The following is a 20,322-nucleotide window of genomic DNA, read 5'->3' as shown; positions in this document are numbered from 1 at the left end:
AGCCTGACATGAGCACAAAGCTCAGGAAGTCAGAATGGGAGCTGCAGAAACACCTGGGAATGGAATTAGGACCTGTGAAAGCCATTTCTCACAACCAGAGGAAATACTTAAGAAAGAGAAGGCTGCTACATTTGCAGCATTCTTGGGAAAGGGAGTCCCATTACATGGTCATACACCAAAGATGTTTCCTAACAGCTGTGAAAGAGCATGCTTAAATCTTCAAGAAAACCCCTTCTAGGACAGTAACCATAGTTTTGCTCAAACTTCAAAATAAATAAGAATAAAACAGTTTAAGAATAAAAAACGAGAGCACTCCTTCCTCATGAAAAAAGAGGGAGTAATGTTTGCTTTGATGCTGTACTGTATTTGCTGCCTGGGATGTTGCCATCAGCAATGCCGTTGAGGGAAGCTCCTTTTATCCTCTGCAAAATGGAAAATGTTTTCTGGAGCGTTCCAAGGGTATGAACAGAGAAATTTGCCCTCAAGTTCATGGTAAACTTGGGCAAATGCCATGACTCTGTTGGCAGGAAATCCCCTAAAAGCAAGCCAAAACATACTGCAAAGTGCCTTTGTGTCTGCCTGACAAGCATCTGGGTAATAGCTTTGGCTCCATGAGAGCTGGTTCTGAACAGAAGGAGAAGTGGGACAATTTCATTGACTAAGATCGGTCCCAAATGGTGGCCTCACAGTCAGTCATGGCTGGGAAAAAAATCATCTTTCAGAGAGCCAACACTATAATCAAAAAAAGGGAAATTTACTTGGTACCACAACCTGGATGCCCTTGGGTTTAATCGTGTCCTTTGGAAGAGGTCACATCATCTCCTGCCGCTGCAGGCACAAGCCTGTATGAGCCAACACTGCAGCTCAAGAATGCCAGATGAAGGATCCATGCCATAGGCCCATGAACATTTTGAGAAGGAATAAAAGAAGCTGGTGAATGACGTGATCCTCTCCTGCCTGTCTCAACCATACCTCCTGCTGCTTCCTCCACCTCTTCTTGTGCCGGCACAACATTGTGCGCAACTGTGGTTTGAACTGGTTTGAGGGAACCAGAGCAGGTTGAAACTCGTTTGGCAAACACAGCAGCAGCAGCAGCAAGAGAAAGACTCTGACTTTCAGTGACAGTTTTATGTTAGTTTAAGTCATTGGAACTGCAGTCCCAGCCTGACCTCACTGCAGGAAAAAGTTACTGAATATTTGTAGAGTACAATGGCAAAAGAAAAAAGCTGAAGATATCTCCAACTCCTGCTTGCTTGCTCCCAAACTGGCAACAAAAGGAGACACACTTAACTGCAACTGGTTTCCAGTTTTCGGAATAAAGTCCACTATATATGGTACACCCACTGCAATGAGATAAGATGGAAAAACACAAGTTTCAGAAAAATCCTTTGCCTATTGAGCAATGAGAGTCAACGTGAGGCAGTAAATCTGCAGACATCGTTCTTATGCCTCTCTCCTAGGGAGGGAGCCTTCCGAGGGCAATTGCTCCCATGCTCCAAATGACACATTTGTAAGCCCAGTCCCTCCCAAGAGATCTATGTTGATAAAATGCATGTTGAACAATAGTCTAACAGAGACTAGAGTGGAACATCCAGCTGAGACCATGTCCTGAACATCTGGGAACAACAGATCAAACAAACTATGCTGGAGGTATGTAGGGCAGGGGGTGAAACAACACCAGGAAGTTCTCTTGCCTTTCCATGCTGTTTAACACAGCACAGGTGGAAGCAGCCACATTGGGCAAAAATCAGTATCTGCATAGCCAGGCTAAGCCAGACAGCTAGCCTTCTGCTTTGGACCTGGGAATTTTACTGAGCCAGACCAAAACAAACTTAAGGTGATTTGGCTGTCTGGATTAGGCTACAAGAAGTCCAAGGAAATCAGGAAATAACTCCCTCAGTGACCCTATTTACTATGGGTTTCTGTGTGGTTGTGACATCTGTTGTTTGCCCTACACTGTCGGCAAGGCTTTGTCATGGCAGGGTTATTGCTGCAGCACAGCTGAGGAGGAACAGCCCAAGGGGAAGTTTGAGACACCTAGGAAAGAGAAGCAAGTACAACCATGTAGAAGGCTGGGTGGAAGGCAAGGAGCAGTAAAAATCTCTCTTTGAAAAAGGATGTGGGAAAAGACAACACAGGGTAAGGATAAAAACATGGGACTGGTGCATTGTTTAACTGAGTGTTTTGGAGACTGCAGCAAACTCTTGGACATGAATTCCTAGTATAAAGCTGACCTCCTGGAATATGTACGCGGTACAGCAGTTGCTTTAGTTTTAGCAACTAACCGGATCCTTGCCAGAATTTTCTGGCAGCGTGCTTTTTGGGAAAAGAGCTGTCTAGCGATTCCAAGGGGAAGCGTGCAGAGATGAGCAGAATGTTCAAAATCAGCAAAAACACTGACTGTGCTGCTTGCAAACAGAACATTTTTTTCCTGTACAACCCTTCCACTAGGACCTAAACAGTCAAAATCTTTTTTTCTTTTCTTTCTTTCAGAAACAGAGGGGCTCAGTATCACTGCTAAAAAAGACAATGAAACAAAACAGGCACAAGCATAGGCACAATGTATGAACACTCACTCACTGCCAATGTTCTGTACAGTACCTAAATGACCCAAGACCACCTAAGCCCTCAAAGTAAATCCTACAACCTTTTGCAAGCAGCTGCCTGTTTCCATGCTCCATGATTCCTGAAGCAGTGTACTATTTTTCCAACCACACAATGAAATGTACTTCCTACAGCTTTGCTTGCTGTGTTCAGAGCCTCTGGAATCATTTAATGATTCCAAAGGCAAGGAGAGACACGAGGATGGATGTCAGGAGATCTGGATTTAGTGTTCAGTCCACATTATACTCTTAAACCGTTGAAAATCCAGAACCTTGAGCCTTACTTTTAGCCTGCAAAACACAGGAACCGCATTCCTCAATTAATTCTCTCCTGTATTTTGAAAAGTGGTATTTTGGAATGGTTAAGCAATAAGACAGGCCTGAAAAAAGGCCAACATAGGAAAACTCCAGCAAATCACAATCACATCATAGCGATCTGAATAAAAACTGTTAGGAAGCAAAATCCAGTGGCTGCTGCCATTCTCCCCCTTGGGGACCATGTTTTCTCTGGGGAGCCCAAGTAAGTTGTTCAATTAAAATGCTGACCCAGCTTATCCAACATCCAAACATCTTTCTCCCTGGGAGGAAATACAACAGTAAATTTTTCCGTATTTTATTATTATGTTCCAAAAAAATGAAAAGACATGCTGCAGCTTTTCCTCCACCATGTTACCAGCTACCAAGCTTGAGTTAAGAACTAATTAGACCTTTACATAGTTATTAGACCTGTATCTATAAATCTGAATATAGTTTTACTATTTGGCAACATAACACTTTTTTTTTTTTTTTTTTTTTTTAATAACAGATGGGTGGGGAATCTGAACTGGGCTGTTATCTAATTTTAAACACAGGCTGTCCACCTGCTTGGCATATCATATTCTCCATTCCTCCACTCCACCCCTTAACAAAATAGTACCTTGATTTTACATCCTATTCCACTACCCTCAACGACTGGTTTAAAATTACCACAACCTTTCTTGCTGCCTAGAATTGCTGAGATCAGCCACTTTCAAAGACAAACTTCCCTCAAATTCCTAAACAGGAAAAAAGGTCCTTTTTAAAGGAAAAATTCCAAGTGGCCACAAAACAGGATCATGTTTCAGAACGCATGTCCAGCAAAGACAGACTAGTTTTCTTTTCCATTTCAAATGCCACCCTCCTCTGCTTCTTCTTCCCACAAAGCTGTGGTGGTAGATAAATCCAGGATTTAATTCAACAGGACTAGCAAGAAGGTCTGTTTCCAGGCACCAAAAGCCTGAAACACAAACTGGTGGTCTGAGAAGGTCAAGAGAAGCAAAAACTTCTCAAAAGCTACTTCAGTACATGCATATGCTGGTTAAAATCGAAACAGAACAACCGTGAAGCCATACTTAAAAGGTGCTGCTATGTTAACTGTTCATTAACCAGAAGTTATTATTAACTTTTAAAAAGCCAATCTGCTCCCAAGCATGTAAAGCTGCTGCTCTCCACTGCTCATATTAAGACTATTTACATTTACTATCACCACTTTTCACCTTGAAGGCCTTCAGAGTGCCTCAGCACACGTACCTATCAAAGATATTCCACCACTCCTGAGCAGGAGCTAAACTCACAAGCTCCAGAATATGGGTTTACATTTAAAGGATATGCTTCCTCTATGACTCCTTCCCATCCAAAGGAAACTTTTTTCCCACCATTCATAATGGCAATGTGAGCTTTGAAAACATTAACTGATTTTAAATCAGTGCTGGATGTTTGCCTGACTTTGCAAAAAGCCTAGAAAACAGGTCTCATGTTTGAATTACTCCCCTCATTCTGGTGTGGCACATGATGCTCTCTCTGAGGCAGAAGGAATGTGAACACACAGAAACCCACCTCTCCCAAGGAACCATCCAGCAGTGTGTGTGATCAACATGTTTATTCCGTGATCTCGGTGTGATCTGTGAGTCTGCTCTAAAAAGAAGCCTTTAATATTCTGTCTCCTTCTAACAAAATCTGGTTTTGTCTTCCAAGAACTTTTATGGTGCAGCCAGGCACTGCCAAGTATAAAAGTCTGTGCCATACTGAGAGCACAAAGACAGGTAAACCATCCCATTAAAATGGCAGGGGGGCTATTGCTTGGACCAGCCTGTTTGTATGTGATTTAACTAACCCTCTCTTTCAAGATGTCCATGGGAGAAAACGGTGACCGTGCCACCAGCTCCAGGGCGCAGCTGCACTCCACGCTGCTGCTCAATTTAGATCCTGCTTGCCAAGGAGCCCGTAAGCCTTTGCACACATGCATCTTCCTCTACATTCCCACCCACACAAATGCAAAACTGGGTTTGACCTTCCCCACTCTGCTCTGTCCATGCATCCACCTCTAGTCTGAACAAATTCCTGCCATCTGCCCTGCCTGTGCTGCTGACTGCTACAATCTGATCCAGGCACTCCAAGGCCAATAGACTCACGTCTGTTTCTCACCTGCTATGGTGTCTGGAGCTTTCCCCTGGCCCCCTATCCTGAATTGTTTCTTGAACTGTTTGGACATTTTGGAAAATAAGTCTGCTTATTTTAAAAGGTCTGCAATACATTAAAATCCTGCCATTAGTATCGACACAGCCAGCCACTGGAGTCTAAGCACAGTGTGTATTGAAGATGCTTACTACAGAGTCCTGTTCAGTTTATAACCACATCCTCCATACTTCATTGGCTAATTTCAGAAGCAAAAGCATGTTCCTGGACTAAAGGATGAAGTGTCAGCTATTCCTATCCTTGGATCCAGGTAAAGTGACAGTCTTTGTATGTATAATACATTTCCACACACAAGCTACTTTGGGAAAATGAAACTGTGGGCACAACAGAGGGAGTAAGTAGAAACCACAGTTGCATAAAAACTAGAAGATACCGTTGGGTGTGGTAAGAAAGTATCTCCAGTCTCTAATGTAAGGGTTCAATGTTCAGAGCACCACATTTCCAAATTCCAGGAGCAGAGATGCCCTCCCAGCCTAGGCTTGGGACAGAACAACAGCTCAACATCAATGTTCAACCTTTTGTGTTCCTCCTTAAGAAAGAAGACACCATCAGACTGAACAAGCTTAAGTTTTCCTTTAAAATTCAGCATTTATTACTTTCTTATGCTTTCAACTTTCCCTTTTTCCATATATCTCAATCAAGTTTTGCTGACCACCTGCTTTGACCTGCCTGCTGCCATCTAAGGTGACTCAGCAGGTACAGTCATTCAACCATTCACTGGAAACTTTGATTATTTTCAAATCTCACATTTTAGGAAAGAGGAGATGAGAGGGGTTGCAATGAGCAATGTGTGTTCCTCACAGTACAGTATTCAGGCACTACAAACCCACAGGATTTACCCAAGACTCTATCTATGCAAGGACTCCAAACAGTCCTGAAGAGAGTAAGTACCCTGGCCCTCCTCCTTGAAAGGACATCTTTTAAAAGATATACCAGATTTAAACTTGTGCTTGCAAAGAACTAAACCAACAAGATGAAAGACACTGAATTAATTCCTTGTTTGAGTTTGTCAAGCTCTAGTGTTGTGTGTATGGCATTTCTCCCTCAAGCTGGTTTCCTCACTCCTGTACAATGTCATCTTGAGTACCCAAAACAGTGAGAAAAGCAAACAACAGTGGCAAGATGACCCATTACCCCTGAGAAGGCACCCACTGTGACAACTCTATTTCCTTGTCATATCATATCAGCTCTGGATTGTGCTGCCGTGAAATGCAATGGCAATGCACAACAAGGGCTGAATACAAAATCCCATGGGACACAAGCCAGACCTGTAGTATGGTATGAGAGCCATGCAGATTAGGAAGGGAAGCCATACAAAATGGAAGGACTTACACCAGAGTTCATAGTAGTAGTTGCAACACTGGGATTGTCCACAACAGTGGCCCGTTTCACATATGTAACTTTGATTGTTGACACCCATGCAGGTTTCCTTGTCCTAAAATTAAACAGACACACTTTTAAGATGCTTTGTCAGTATCTTTTGTAAATGTTTTACTCAATGATCTGCAAGCATTTGAAAAGTACAATTCATGGTCTTTGGAAACTCTAAAATACATAAGGAGGTTAGAAGACATCTAAGGACCACCAAAAACACAAAGGAGCATTCAGAAGAAAACCCCCATATCTCTAAACCCATGAGTTACACTGTTTTAGCATCTAGTCAGCACTGCTGTCTCATCATCCCTCTCCTTTTCCACTAAAAGTTACCACATTTTGTGAGCCAGGCAGTCTCTTAAAAGAAGAGATAACATTTGTTCCACGTTGTACACAATATCACTGTATTACTGGGGCTGAATGCTGAGTGGAGGAAAAGCATTCATAAAGAGAACATTAAAATTTGAGAAAAGACTGCTTGGATTCATTAAGATCTTAATGATAATTACATTATGTTCCTGCAAGATTCCTATCTAAAATGATTCCTTCATAATTAGCCATGTACTTTATGTAAGATCAGCATTCCTGTAAAACTTCTTCCTGGAATAGCCAAGTAGTCCAGAAGCAGAGCCAAATCAGCTGTAGCGTATCACTCAGCAGGTCCTCAAGACACCTAACATGGAAAAGGTCTACAGTGTGAGGTCTCAGTTGCCCACACGGTGCACCACTTCTCAGAAGTCTGTGTTTTCCTGCTAGTCTGAAAACATAGCTGTGGAAAAGTACAAAACACAAGAAAACAGAAGCATTTTGCAGCCTGTGGTTCGTACATCCTCTAATAGGTTTTGGAGCAACCTGGGAGTTCAAAGAACACTATGAAGTTTAAGAAACAAATCTTAATTAAAACCACTGTAACAAAGTATTTATTTTCACTTTCTTTCACTTGAAATTTGTTATAAGGAAACAAAAATGTGGGTATGCTTATATTGAAAGCTATGTTGAAAAAAAATAATTTTGGAAGTACCAACTTGCAAATAAGAAAACACCAACCCACTAAAGCCCACCACAACCCCAGCAGCAGGTGATAGGAATGTACATTTACGGATCCCAGCACTGGCTGAACTGCACTGTTCTCTTTTATGTGAGTGCACTATGGCCACATTTCTCACAAACCTCTGTGTAGCCACCACACATGCAAAATACCAAGTGCATTTCTAATGCTGAACCACCTCATTGAATAAGCGATGTGAGACAGCAGCTGCAATGCAGAAGAGTACTAGTACTAAGCTTTCAGTGTATTTGAGGACCTGGAGGAGCACCAGCACTTCCCCACCACACAGCACCTTAGCTGGAGCAACACGTCCCCAACACAGGTCTCTCACCTAAGAACCCAAATTACAGCAGCATAACATAACTTCTAAACGCAGAACAACCTCCTGTCATCTGAAGCTCAACAGGAAAGATCCCTATGGTGCTTCTTTTCTGCTAAGAAGTCACACCAACTTTTGAAAAGGTTTTTATCATGTGAGGGCACAATTCAGCAAACACAACTCAGCATATGATGTACTGCTTCCCTTCCTTCCATGGATATGATTTCCACAAAAGGCTCTAAAAAGAACCTTTAAAACTCACCCACAGAGGCTGGAGGGTTACCTGCCTGTATTTTTCAGGAAGAAACACACATTTTGCTGGACAGACCAGTCCAACTACTACAGGCAGCTAAAGCAAACATTTGGTTCTTCCCTTAAGATGTTGGCATGTCAACAGTAAAAACATCATTTTCTCATACAGTAAGGAGGTGTTTCCATTTCAAACTGGTAGCAACTATCAGGAGACATTGGTGAGCTAGTACAGCATTTTCTGCTTCAAGCATGCTATTCATTCCAAAAATCGTAATTTTAGCCAGCAAAAGAACTAGAAATAGGACAGACACATCTATTCTCTTATCTGTTCTTATTAGTTTATTTACATTTTTCTTCATTTTTGTTGGCCTTGCAGAGTTAATGTAACTGACGAACAGCATAGATTTTGGCTCTCATACGAAGAGAATTGAGAAATTAAGATGCCATTGCAAAACTGCAATTCTGTTTATAATGCTCAAGTCAGAGAATGACTAGCTGAGGTTTGTGGTTGTGACACATGAAGATCAATGTGACCTGCTGAACCAGCAAATGAATCACATGGAGCTAGTGAAAAATCAGTCTCACAGTGCCATTTCATGATCTCCTCTCCATCACCACACTTGATCCATCCTTGACCACTTCTGGTTTACTTCCCAAAAATTTCATCCATTCAGTGTTGTCTGCTTCAAAAGATTAGCAATAAGGAACAAATCAGTGTCTTTGGGCAGCAACAACTCATAAAATCTTCAACTATAGTCTTCCCACTTAAAAACTTGCAGCAGTCCTGATTTCAGAGACTTTCATCACATCATCCTTTTATTTGAACTTACTGACTCCTTCTTGCCAACCTCATTATATTTGAAATGACTTTTCCACACATGCTTATGTGCAGGGCTGCTCCTTGTTAACCCAGCTGGCCCACAGGTGTGTCAGCACATTCTCAACAGAGGATCCTGAGCCGCTAGGACGGTGTTCTGCAGGTTGTTTCTGGAAATCAAGTCTCAGACAACATCCTGCTTCCCACCTAGAACAGAGTTTAAATCCTACTGTCCAGAGCTTCTTTACAAGCTGACCAAGACAAATGCTCTTCCCTGCTAATGCACATGTGCTTGTACCTTCAAGTAGTCCCACAGCTGGCTTCCAGCTCCCACAGTACAGAACAGCCAGGGGTTCTTAAGTCCTTGCAGTGCTGACCACCAGCCACGCTCCTCAAAGCCCAAGCAGGTCATTTTGGAACCTTTCAGCAACCCTCTGCCAGCCCAGCCACCAACAGGCTTTTGGGAACACAGAGCTGTCAAACTCGGGGGCCACATGTCAGACCCAGAACTGTCACCCGTGTTTCCAAACAGTTTCACAGAATCAAGGAATAATTCGGTTTGGAAAGGATCCCAGCAGGTCACATGGTCCTACTACTGCTCAGAGCACAGCTACCTCTAACACTGGGTTACACAGCCTGGCACAGGGAAAGACATAAAAGGTAAAAGCAACAGATCTTCACAAACAGAAGTCCGCCAGGAAAAGATTCTAGCACAAGGAAAGCATTATTTTGGGATACATTACAGGTAACTCCTTTGGAACAAGTGTTTCAGTCTGCTTTCCTCTTTTAAGTCAAGACTCATTTCTGTGAAAAGCTGAGACACTGTACAGTTGGCTCCTTTTCTGCAAGTCAAGGAAGACGTTATGTAGAGCCACCCTGGCCATGACAGAGACTGTGACATTCTTTGTTAGGAAATTTCTACCTACTTGCAAGCACTTTGATCTGACTTTACTTTCTATTTAAATCTCAGGCTGCACTTTTCATATCAGTCGCATTTTATCATTTCTACTTCCTTCTCCCATGCATTCTTCGTGTCATAGGCTGCCAAACTAACTACTTAAGATATATCAGCAATACAGTTATCTAGAGTCTAAATGTCTCCTGGAAACAATATCCCAAGTGCTTGTGCTATGAAAGCATACTATTTCCTTTTTCACACTAAGAGCCATAGATGAGGCACAGGGCTGAAAGAGTTATTTTATAGATAAGGAAAAAATATATGGTGGAAAAAACTCTCACCGAAGCAAAGTTGGAACACTCATATTTTATTGACATGCCTTTGTTTTGAATTTCATTGCAAGCAGCACTTGTAATGGTAATTTTTAGTCAATTCTTACCAGCATGGGAGCTTTTATTGAACTGTTACAGAGGGGTTTTGGAGTATTTTTAAGGTAACCTTAAGAAAACAAGGAAGGGGGAGGGTTTCTTTCCAAAAGCATTTTCTTCCCCAATAGCCAGTGGCTATTACATTCCAGAGTGGACTTCCCTGCTGAAGGAGTCTTGTTTTCTTGTTGTCCAGGCAAGCAAGTACATCCCTCCCCACCAGCCTTTGTTCAGCTAACTGTAGATGCCCCTGGGCAGGATTACTAAGCAGGATCTACATGGGTCTATACTCAAAGAGCAGAATAGTCTTGTTTCAAACCTAAGAAGCCAGAATATGCCATCCATTATCTCCCACCTGCAAAGCCTAGGAGATTCCCAGCTAGTTTCAGGGGATTCACTTTGTCCTGCAAATCAGCATGTACCCTAGGCTGCATGTGCATCACTGTCTCTGTGGTACCATCTTAAGAGCTGGTCTGAGACACTGGAATCACTCAGTCCCTGACACACAAAAAAGCCAGGAGCCTTTGGGTGAACACTCTGCAGACGTGTAGTGTATTCCCTCTCAGTCCAGTCCAACAGAAACAATTTGTGACATGTGGTACAGGCTCCTTGTCATGAAACTGGCTGAGCTGGAAAGACCTTACCTGGTGCATTTTGAGAGTCTCTTTGTATTAAGATGGGGCATTTTGGATTAGTTTTCATGTCATAAACTTTGAAAAGTAACAGTGAGTAAGAGTATATATATATATATATATATATATATATTTTTTTTTTTTTTTTTTTTTTTTTTTTTTTTTTTTTGCGTATTTTCTTGTTGATATTTGGGATTTGTGATAAACCCACAACCATACTGGCTACTCTGCAACTCTGCCAGTAGTCGACTTCTGCTGTCAAGTGCTCTTACAAATAATCCTTAAAATATCCAGCAGTGGGAGATATGAAAGAACTCAAGGCAGTGCTGTATATTGTCATGCCTGAAGCCATAGCAAACAGTAATGTCAGTGCCAAGGAAAAAAGCCAATTATCCTCTTCACCTTTCAGTTTAGTATTAGACCTTTACTGGAGGTCTATGTGACAAATTAAAGGTCAAAATCTGGGGCACAATCAAGACAAGAGGCATTCATGAAGGTCTGTGGGTTGACTGAGCTGCTCCTCGCTGCAAGGAAGGATGGAACAGACCTTCTTACCCTACTTTTGTAAAGGTCTTCAGTAGTAAATGGTTGGGTTTAATAGCTGTAAATCTGTTAGGATTAATTTTGTCTGAAGCCAGTGTTGGAAATGAAGGGAAATAACTGATTGACCGTGGAGTTCCATCACAATAAAAGGATCAAGGCACTTTTCTCTCTTCTACTCTCAAAAGTCAGTTAACCTGGGCACACACTGTTGCTAAGTCAGAAGGGAGAAAGATGAAGATGAGCAAATTCCAGACTACTATGGCTCTTTTCCAAGCTGAAAATTAATATGTGCAACTGCAGCAACAAACACCACAGCCCACGCTCAGAAGTGCATAGTTGGCAGCCAACCACCTACAAAAGTTGACTCCTCAGTTGGCATTAATCAGGTAACCAGAACCAGCAGTGGCCAGTATCACGGAATCTAATAACCATTTTAGCTTTTTGCTCTGTCTCGTCTTTCCACAGAAATCCAGACTCCATTACCCTAAATATGAGCACCTTTATATGGCCTCTATGTGTCATTCAAACTGCCGGAGTATCCATTCATCCTAACCTTGGTAATACCCTGGGAAACACTTGGAAATGTGACTTGCATTTACTTACAGCAGTTTATAGGCATTCCTGTCTCCTAGGATAGCCAGTTTTTTTTACCCACACTAATTCTCTAATAATACACTAATTTCCCCAAACTTCACTACAGCATTTGTCAAGGCACTATGCAGCAAATTACTGTTTTAACAGGAAGAGATGGAATATAACAACAGGATGACAGGGGTGAGTAAAGGCCTGAAAAAGAGGCATACAGACAGAGGGACTCAGAGAAAAGCCCAGCAACAGGATGAAGGGAGACTGACAAAATGGCAACTGCTGATGGGCAAGATACAACTGGCTTTAACAGGACTTGGGCTCAACCTGTGACCACTCTAGACCTTCTGGTTTCACAGCTCTCATAGGGACTTTGGTAATAAGCATCTATTTAATAATAAATCAAAATCCTGACCTAGTTATTTTGCTAATCTCATTAATTGCAGGCAGCAGTCCCTTGCTCTCAGTACCCAGCCGCACCCATAACAAGCAGGATGGATTTAAGCAAGTGACACTATCCTCAGAAAAATGCACTGAAGTATGTATTTTGAGTAACTCACAATCAATATTTGAGCCACATATATTCTTTAAGCATTCTGAGTAACAGAATTGAAGTGGTTGTCAGTATATTAAATATGCAGAAACAACTATTTGATATTCACTATTTATTAGTTCCCACTTGGCTGTTACTCAATCTCACATATCAGACTATCACTAGTGTTGGTTAGCGAAGTGCATCAGCAACAGCTCATGAGAATGCAAACACAGAGCTACCAAGCTGCAAATGATCTCTGTCAGATAAGGCACAAGTGGTAGTAAGCTAAATTTGCTACTGAAAATACTAGGCTGGAATGCCCAATCTTGCCACAGGGTTTACTACAATTCCTGGTTTGCCAGTCGCCCCCCAGTTCCTAGTCAAAGTTAATCTTAAATAAAAACTCACTAGATCCTTTCAGAGAAGGACAGCAGGCAGGATCACAGCAAGGACAGGCAGAACTGCTGGGGAACCCTGGATCATCAGGGCAGCTCAGGACCCACAGACAGGGCAGCTCAGGACACACAGACACCAGTGTGCTGAGCCTGCATCAAAGCCTCCAGATCTCTCCTGTCTTCATAAACATTCCACCTTTGGAACATTAGTCCTTTGGAACATAAAAGCAAAAACCCACCATCTGAGCAAGTGTCATGTCTTTGGCAGGTTCGATTTAATGAAAGTATCTAAGATTGCCAAAGATGAAAGTGGCTTTGACTGCTGGGAGTTACTGGAACCTCCTGTGCCAGGCCCTGCCAGCACAACAGGGGACAGATTCCTGTAAGCCTGCCTTATGACAGGCAGCTGAGGCCAGGAAATAAATCAAGTCTGGACGCTTCTTCATAAGTCACCCACCACAAATTTTGTTTTGCTGAATGTGGGGAAAAAAAAAGTATAGTAAGTGCAAATAACCAAACACTTAAAAGTATAATAAGTGGGGGAGGAATGATGCCTCTGAGCTGTCTCAGGCACAATAAAGATCTCCAAAATGGGAATTCTAATCCACAACATTTATTGCTTCGCTAATGCCAGCATCAGGAGAATTATATTTAGATTACCATGATTAATCAGCCACAGCAGACCCATCCTCACCCCTAGCAGATGCAGAACCTCCAAGGTTTTATTAACCTTTATCTGAGGAACAAATTGGTTTGTTGCATCCATTTATCCTGAAGAAATACTCCAACTATCTTTAAAGGGACACGGTCCTTTCACAGATCATGGACACTTTGATGTATTTCAGTAAGAGATGGTTTCACTTTTGTTTATTGCAAGTTTCAGTTTCAGATTCTGAAACTACGCATTAGTGTTTAAAGCGCCATATGTTTATTTCCTCACCCTTTGCTAGAAGCTTCCCAGCTGCAGTCTTCAGCCCTATCATATTAAAGATGCACATTTCTAGACTTCTAGGAAATTACAGCTTTAAGGAGGCTGTCTTACATTTTGTTGGTTTAAACGACCAAACAGAAGACCATGCTGAAAACCCCAAGCAGTTAAAATTAAAACTGAAAACATTTGGAATCCAACATCTATTAAAAAAAAAAGAAAAAAAAAAAAAAAGGTTTTTTTCTTTTTTTATTTATGCAGTGAACTAGGTGAATGTGTTCGAGCTTCCACCTCCAACTTTAGAAGGAAATGTTCTCTTAAAACTAAAAGCAGAGATCCTCTACAGTCACGTTTCCTTGGATGGGAGCTTTAAACACCCACATTGCACTGAGGTCAGATAGTGCTGACTTAGCTTTTTAGGCGTTTAAATATCATCCCCACTGCAACAACTACAAAACTCAGAATCAACCAGACATCTTACTTTCACCAGGTTTTTGGCAGTCCATCTGCAATTCTACAATGCTGCTGGCTCCCAAAGAACAAATGAAGGCAGATCCAGGGAAAGCAGCTGCTCAGTGCAGTCCAGGGGTGCTGATCCTGGGGAGCCAAAGGTCTCACTCTGATCCCTCCATCCTCATCACACAGCTCATGGGAGGGCACCCCACTCAGCACCTCTTCCCTGAGCCTGCAACCCAGGATCAGAATCCCTTGTGGTGAGTGAGAACAACAAAGGGGATCCCAGACAGCCACGTGTTTATGGTCTGAATGTACCAAGTAAAAACCAAAAAACAATGGAGGTGATGAGATGTTCCTGAATTCCTCCCACACTTTCAATTAAACAGTACTGTTCAGTAACAATCCTTGGAAAACGAAATCTCTGAATTCTGAATAGTATTTGCATGCAGGATACAATCACAAATACTTAATTTTTTTAAGACTAAAGATTATTAAAACTAAGAAAAGTTCAAGCAGCCCTCAAGTTTCCCACTATATCCTTTATCAGTGGATAAAAATAGTCAAGAACTTTGCTCTTGTGTTCTTGAGGCAACACCTTTTTTTCCAGCTTCCTGTAAAAGCCTCTATTGATGCTGAAAAGTTACCAGCAGAGAAAAAACTACCATCCACCCGCTGAGACAACCAGATGTTCACTGCTCCAGCAAATGAAGCCAAATTGCATATAACTTCTACTTTTACACCTTATGCAGCACCCCAACTGCACTGAACACATCTCTAAACAAAATGAATTACTTAAAACAAGGAACTTTAGAGAAAAACACACCCAGGAGCCTCAAGCAATTCGAGCATTTGAGGCAGCTACATCTCGCTACAGTCTGAGTTACCTAAAGCCATTGATTCAGCCTGAATTTCCCCCTCTGGTTCAGTTCAGTTCAGTTTTTAAGGCAAGTCTCTGCCCTGAGCGCTAACAAGTGAACTATTATTTATAGCTATTGCACCAATCACAGAAGGTCATTGTGCTAGAGGTAGTTTCTTATGTAAAACTGTTTTTGGATGGGGGTGTGTGGGGGTGGGGAGAGAGCTGCGTTTCACCAAAACTGAACTGATAAGGAAAAAGAGACAGCACTGTTTACTCAGCAGAGTGTTGAAGTCTTTTAGCACAGCTGAACAACTGAAAGTAGGTAGTTTGTCCAATCCCGACTTCTTAATTCTAAATTAGAAACTGCAAGCAGCGCTCTGATTTCATTCAATATGTATTTATTGTGGATTACAGATCACAGCAGTGCTGGGAAGAGTTTACAGTTAAGATTCCCCTACAGACGTGCCTCCTAAACCAAAAAAAGGGTTTGCTCTCCCCAGCCTAGGAACACATAGTTGGCACCTCCTCCAGCAGAGAGCAGCTGGGCAGTTGCTACCATTTCTCATTCCACTCGATATTACCAGCTATTAAATTATCCCAAGTCTCTTGTTCAAGCTCAAACTCTCAAAACAATTTAAAAATCACCAGAGCTGTGGGTCACAGCATGTTGCCATTTTCCATTTGGTGACTTTTGTTAGAGATGAGACACACACATACATATAAATACTCTTTCTGGATATTTTCTGGGATTTTTTTTTCTGTTTTTTCTTCTTTTTTCTTTTTTTAAAAATCTACATTTTACATACAAAATAATGCCTGTACAAGAAAACAGTTCAAAGTTTGGCATGTTTTTAAGAAATGCAAACACAATTCCATTTTAAGGACTGTGGAAAGCACCCTAAAACCTAACCAAACAAAATCTGCACAGGACCACGACACAAAGAGTCTCCCTGCTGCAAAGCCTCCAACAACAACAAGGAAGTTTCTACCCCTGGCTCAGAGTTTTGCTCCTTCCTTGCTAATAAAAAGCGTCTCTAGCACGACTGTGCTCTCCGATCACACACCACGGGGTGGGGAAGTGCTGATTGTACAGTTCCGTTTTGGGAAAGTCAGAAATCATATCCTTAGAGATGTGGGAAATAAAAATAAAAATAATCAGTCACATCCTCCACCTGAGCAAGCAGCTCCCACCGCACTTAAAGCCGGTTGGTTACCTGTCTGAGACCCAGGAGGAAAGGCATTCTGCAGGCTCATCCTCCACGCCAGCACATGGGAAGGCAGGAATTTAAAGCCCCACAGCAACCATTTCTTCATCTGCTGTGGGCAGCCCGCTCCTCCGATCCTATTTAAACCAGGGCTTCCTCAGCTGGGAATGCTAAGTAAACAGGGTCCTGGGACACTGCACGCACTCGCTGGCTCCCCCTCCTCCTCCTCCCACTCCCTGTGACATATCTCAGACGCAGCCCAGCCAGGGTGTTCGCAAGAGGGAAATGACATCAGGTCGGGCAGTTCTGAAAAAAAAGCCCCACAAAACAAAACAAAACAAAAAAAACCAAAAAAGAAACCAAACAAAAAAAAAAAAAAAAACCCACCCCTAACCAAAAAACTAAAACTAAAAACAACCCCTCAACACACACACAAAAAAACCCCAACACAAAAAAACCCCAAAAACAAAAATCAAAAACCCACCTGCACAAAAAAAAAAAAAAAAAAAAAAAAAAGAAAAAAAAAAAAGCAGCCCTGAACCTTAATACTGCTAAGCTGCTGGGTGAGAACAGGCAGGTCGCTGCAAACGGGAGCTCTGGTGGAGCAGAAGTGCAAAAGTGCTCTCCTTCCTGCTAAGGAGATGCTGCAATGGAGGGCAGTCTATTAAAAATGTTGTCATGAGCCAATGGCGTGGTGATGATTAAATCTTGCTAAGCAAAACCAAACAGTCCATCTATTTCTGAGGAGAAAGCTAAATTTGATGCTGCCTGCTAGACAGCACTGGAGTCCTAGAAGCCACCACCATGGTTTCTCGAGTACCTCCAGACCCTGGGGATCTGGGTAGCCTTCACAGATCCAAAGCACTTCCATGCCACCTTCTGCCTGCCACCACAGTTCCACTTTTTCTGACTCACAGCACTGTTCAACTCTCAGCCCCTCCAGATAACAGCTGTCCCTCTAAAGAAACGACAACAACTTCCCTGATTTCAGAAGGATCAGGATTGGACCCCTCCAGCGTCAGACAGGTGATGGAAAGAGTTTCAAATCCACCTATCCCCAAGGAAAAATCTGACTAGACCTGTCAAAAGGTTTCTCATTCTACTTGAGCTCATTTCGCATTTTCATGCCAAGGGACAATTAAGCCATATAAACAAATTTATCATCTGGTGCCCAGGATGGTATGTCTTGTTTGTCCTCCCCCAAGCAAGGAGTACAGCAAGTTCCACAGTGGTGCAGAAGATGACACTGCAGAAGGTAATCTAAATTTAACTCCCTTTTCTACCTCCACTTTGAAAGTTCAGCAACCTCTTTTTTTTTGTGCTTCTCTTTAATCAGCAGCTGTCCTCGTCTGTCCGGGGGAGGGGGGACACGGACTGGGACACCATTGCCACTCCCATTGCCCCAGCAGCAGCTCTGTGGATATTTGGCAGAGGACAAACTCCTCTGGCTTTTGGCCTCTGGCTTTGGAGCCCAACACATTAAAATATATGACAAGGAAAGGAATATACTTTTTTCCATAGTGAGTTCACTGAATGCCTTTTTTAGTAGCAGTTTTAATAGTAATTTCAGTACTTCAGAAGAGAGAGAGAAATCATATAAAATTCTTGCAAATGCTAATTTGAAAGAGGAAGGGAATAAATGAACATGCCAGAACCACTCAGTGACCACCACTGCTGCCTTCTGTCAGTCCAGCCCAGAGTGGTTTCCCAAATGAGAGCCCCACTCCGTGTGTCCCCTCCACAACTGGGCTGTGAGACTACACACAAGCACTACTTATTTTTACACCAACTTAAAGGCATCATCTAAAACTGCTGTTTAAGGGTAAGCACATCCCTGATTTCCCTAAGAGAAAACAAGCAAGGAAGCAATTTCCTGGAGGATACAAAACATCAGAATTAACTGGCATCAGCCAGGCAATGGGATTTTCCAGCTTTTGTGCTCTTGGATCAAACTCTCAACCTTTGCTTTTCCAATTCTATGGACAAACACCAGTGATATAAAAGGGCAGCTTTCTGTTTTAGTAATCTGTTCTGTGGCCTTGCACTGGCCTTTGAAACATCCGATTTTGGCTGTTGCTATCCAGAGCTCTGGACTAGGCAGATCCCAGGGCTGAGCCAATGCAGCAGTTTCTAAATCCCTGCTGTCAGAAGGAATCTAACTTTAACCACCCGCCTCTCCCCCAGCACACACACTCAAAAGGCAAAGCATCATTCTAGATCTAAGACAAGTTGTGAAGGACTATCAAAAGCAGTAGCTTGGCGGAAAAGCAAAAGCATCCTAATTTATGTGTGAATTAAGCAATCCTGGAAAGACTGACACAAAAAAGGTGGTTTGCAAGCAGGCATTACCACATTCGACTGCAGCAGGAGCAGCCACCCTCTCTCTTGCAGTCCCTGAGTGACAGAGGCCAGTAACAGGCTCCACAACTCTGCTATAGGTGACTATGGAAAAAAAACCCTGTAAAGGGACAGAAAGAAAAAAAAAAAAAAAAGAAAAAGAAAAAAAAAAAAAAAAAAAAAAAAAAAAAAAAAAAAAAAAAAGAGCTGGACAAGATAGCTCATACTCTTATAAAACCCTGATCAACTCCCTTAGAACCTTTGCAAAACACCTTGGTTGTCCTAATCGTTGCAATTGCTTTGTCTATACCAACAGGTGTCCTTTTACCCCCTCCTCTTTTTTTAAGTTCGTAAGTTCTTGCCCCAAAGCTCTGCCTGGTGGCAGTAAGTTTCAAAGACAGTGGTCGTGAACAAATAGTTTCTTTCATGAGGAATGAATTCACCACCTTCTAATTTGACTTTCATATTATTAGCAGGTGGGAACAGAAGTCCTCATCCATCTTCTCACCCATTCATTACTCTGTACCTGCTAGCTATCTTATAAAAGATATCAATCTTCCCTATCCTCTTAATGTAAAATCTTTTCCCAAAGCCTTCAGCTGCTCATTGTCCATTTCCAAAACCCTTCTAATTTTCTACTGCTCTCTGCTTGAGGGAAACCAGAGCTGAAATAATAATTATTTTAATGAAAGCAAGAGCAGCTCTAAGGCAGGCTCAGCATGGGTTCATTTCCTTTATACACACCTGGAATTTAAGATCTGCAAAGGCTACACAAGAGTGTGTCTATCCAAGATAAAATGAACAAAACAAACACAAGTTTTGTGCCTTTGTTCACACAGTTCCTCAACAGATGACTCTCTTGAGGGCTCTGAAAAACCAGTACTAATGTCAGGACAGATTACAGGATCTACATTACTTTCAAAATGTGTTTGTTTAGGCAGCCACCAACCGTCCACCGTTCCATGTCAGCATGGATCCCACCACAGAATAATGGTGAACAAGTTTTTGCTGGAAAAGAGGGAGTAGAGACCTCCAGGCATTACCAGTCTCTAATACTGCTCCAGAACATGCCATCTGCCCCAAACACGATGTCAAGCAAAGGATTGCTGCTCAGTACCTTCACAGTCAAACACACTGTGCCTCATGACCTCAGATATAACATGCAAGTGAAGCACATGATGGAAGTTGTTTGGGCCATTTTAGAGTTGCTTTCCATGTTTGATGGGAGATGCTTGCAAGCAGGTCTGGTAACCAAGGTATAGTACTCATTTTGATACACCTTGAGGAGATCCAGTTATGATAACACAATTGCAACAAAAATTGATTTTGTGCACGTAAAATCTGTCAGACTTGAAGCATGAGGCTGCTCTCAGTTGCTCCACTATTACAGTCCAAGGCAGGGAGAGGTTTTGAACAGTAAATACAGATGATGTGTAATATCCTCTCAATTAAACTTTAATACCATACTTCAGCAGTTACATACACAGGTTGACCATAAAGTTGGAACAATTTGATCTAATTGCCCCAGTTCACTCTGTTATTTTCATGTTGATAAAAGGAGTGTTTCTGGAGCATCAGCTATCCATTTTTGCTAGTCAACCTGCAGCTCTAAATGCTG

General features: G+C 42.1%; 1 protein-coding gene across 6 annotated transcripts in view; it reads right to left on the bottom strand.

The window, feature by feature from the left end:
- The window catches only part of WBP1L (WW domain binding protein 1 like), a 58,609-nt gene that overhangs the window by 8,072 nt on the left and 30,215 nt on the right, over nucleotides 1-20,322 (bottom strand). For 4 of the 6 annotated variants that reach the window (XM_083866601.1, XM_083866605.1, XM_083866603.1 and 1 more), the window contains exon 2: nucleotides 6,429-6,531. In XM_083866601.1, the coding sequence (XP_083722727.1) occupies nucleotides 6,429-6,531 (103 nt within the window). Of the gene's footprint in view, nucleotides 1-6,428; nucleotides 6,532-16,376; nucleotides 16,834-20,322 lie in introns of those variants that run through there. The other 2 variants (XM_083866602.1, XM_083866604.1) reach the window with 2 other exon arrangements.

Source organism: Zosterops lateralis (genome assembly GCF_965231275.1).
Source record: "Zosterops lateralis genome assembly, chromosome: 8".
NCBI lineage: Eukaryota > Metazoa > Chordata > Aves > Passeriformes > Zosteropidae > Zosterops > Zosterops lateralis.
Note: the sequence above shows the minus strand (reverse complement) of the source record. Positions and strands in the feature narration are given on the sequence as shown.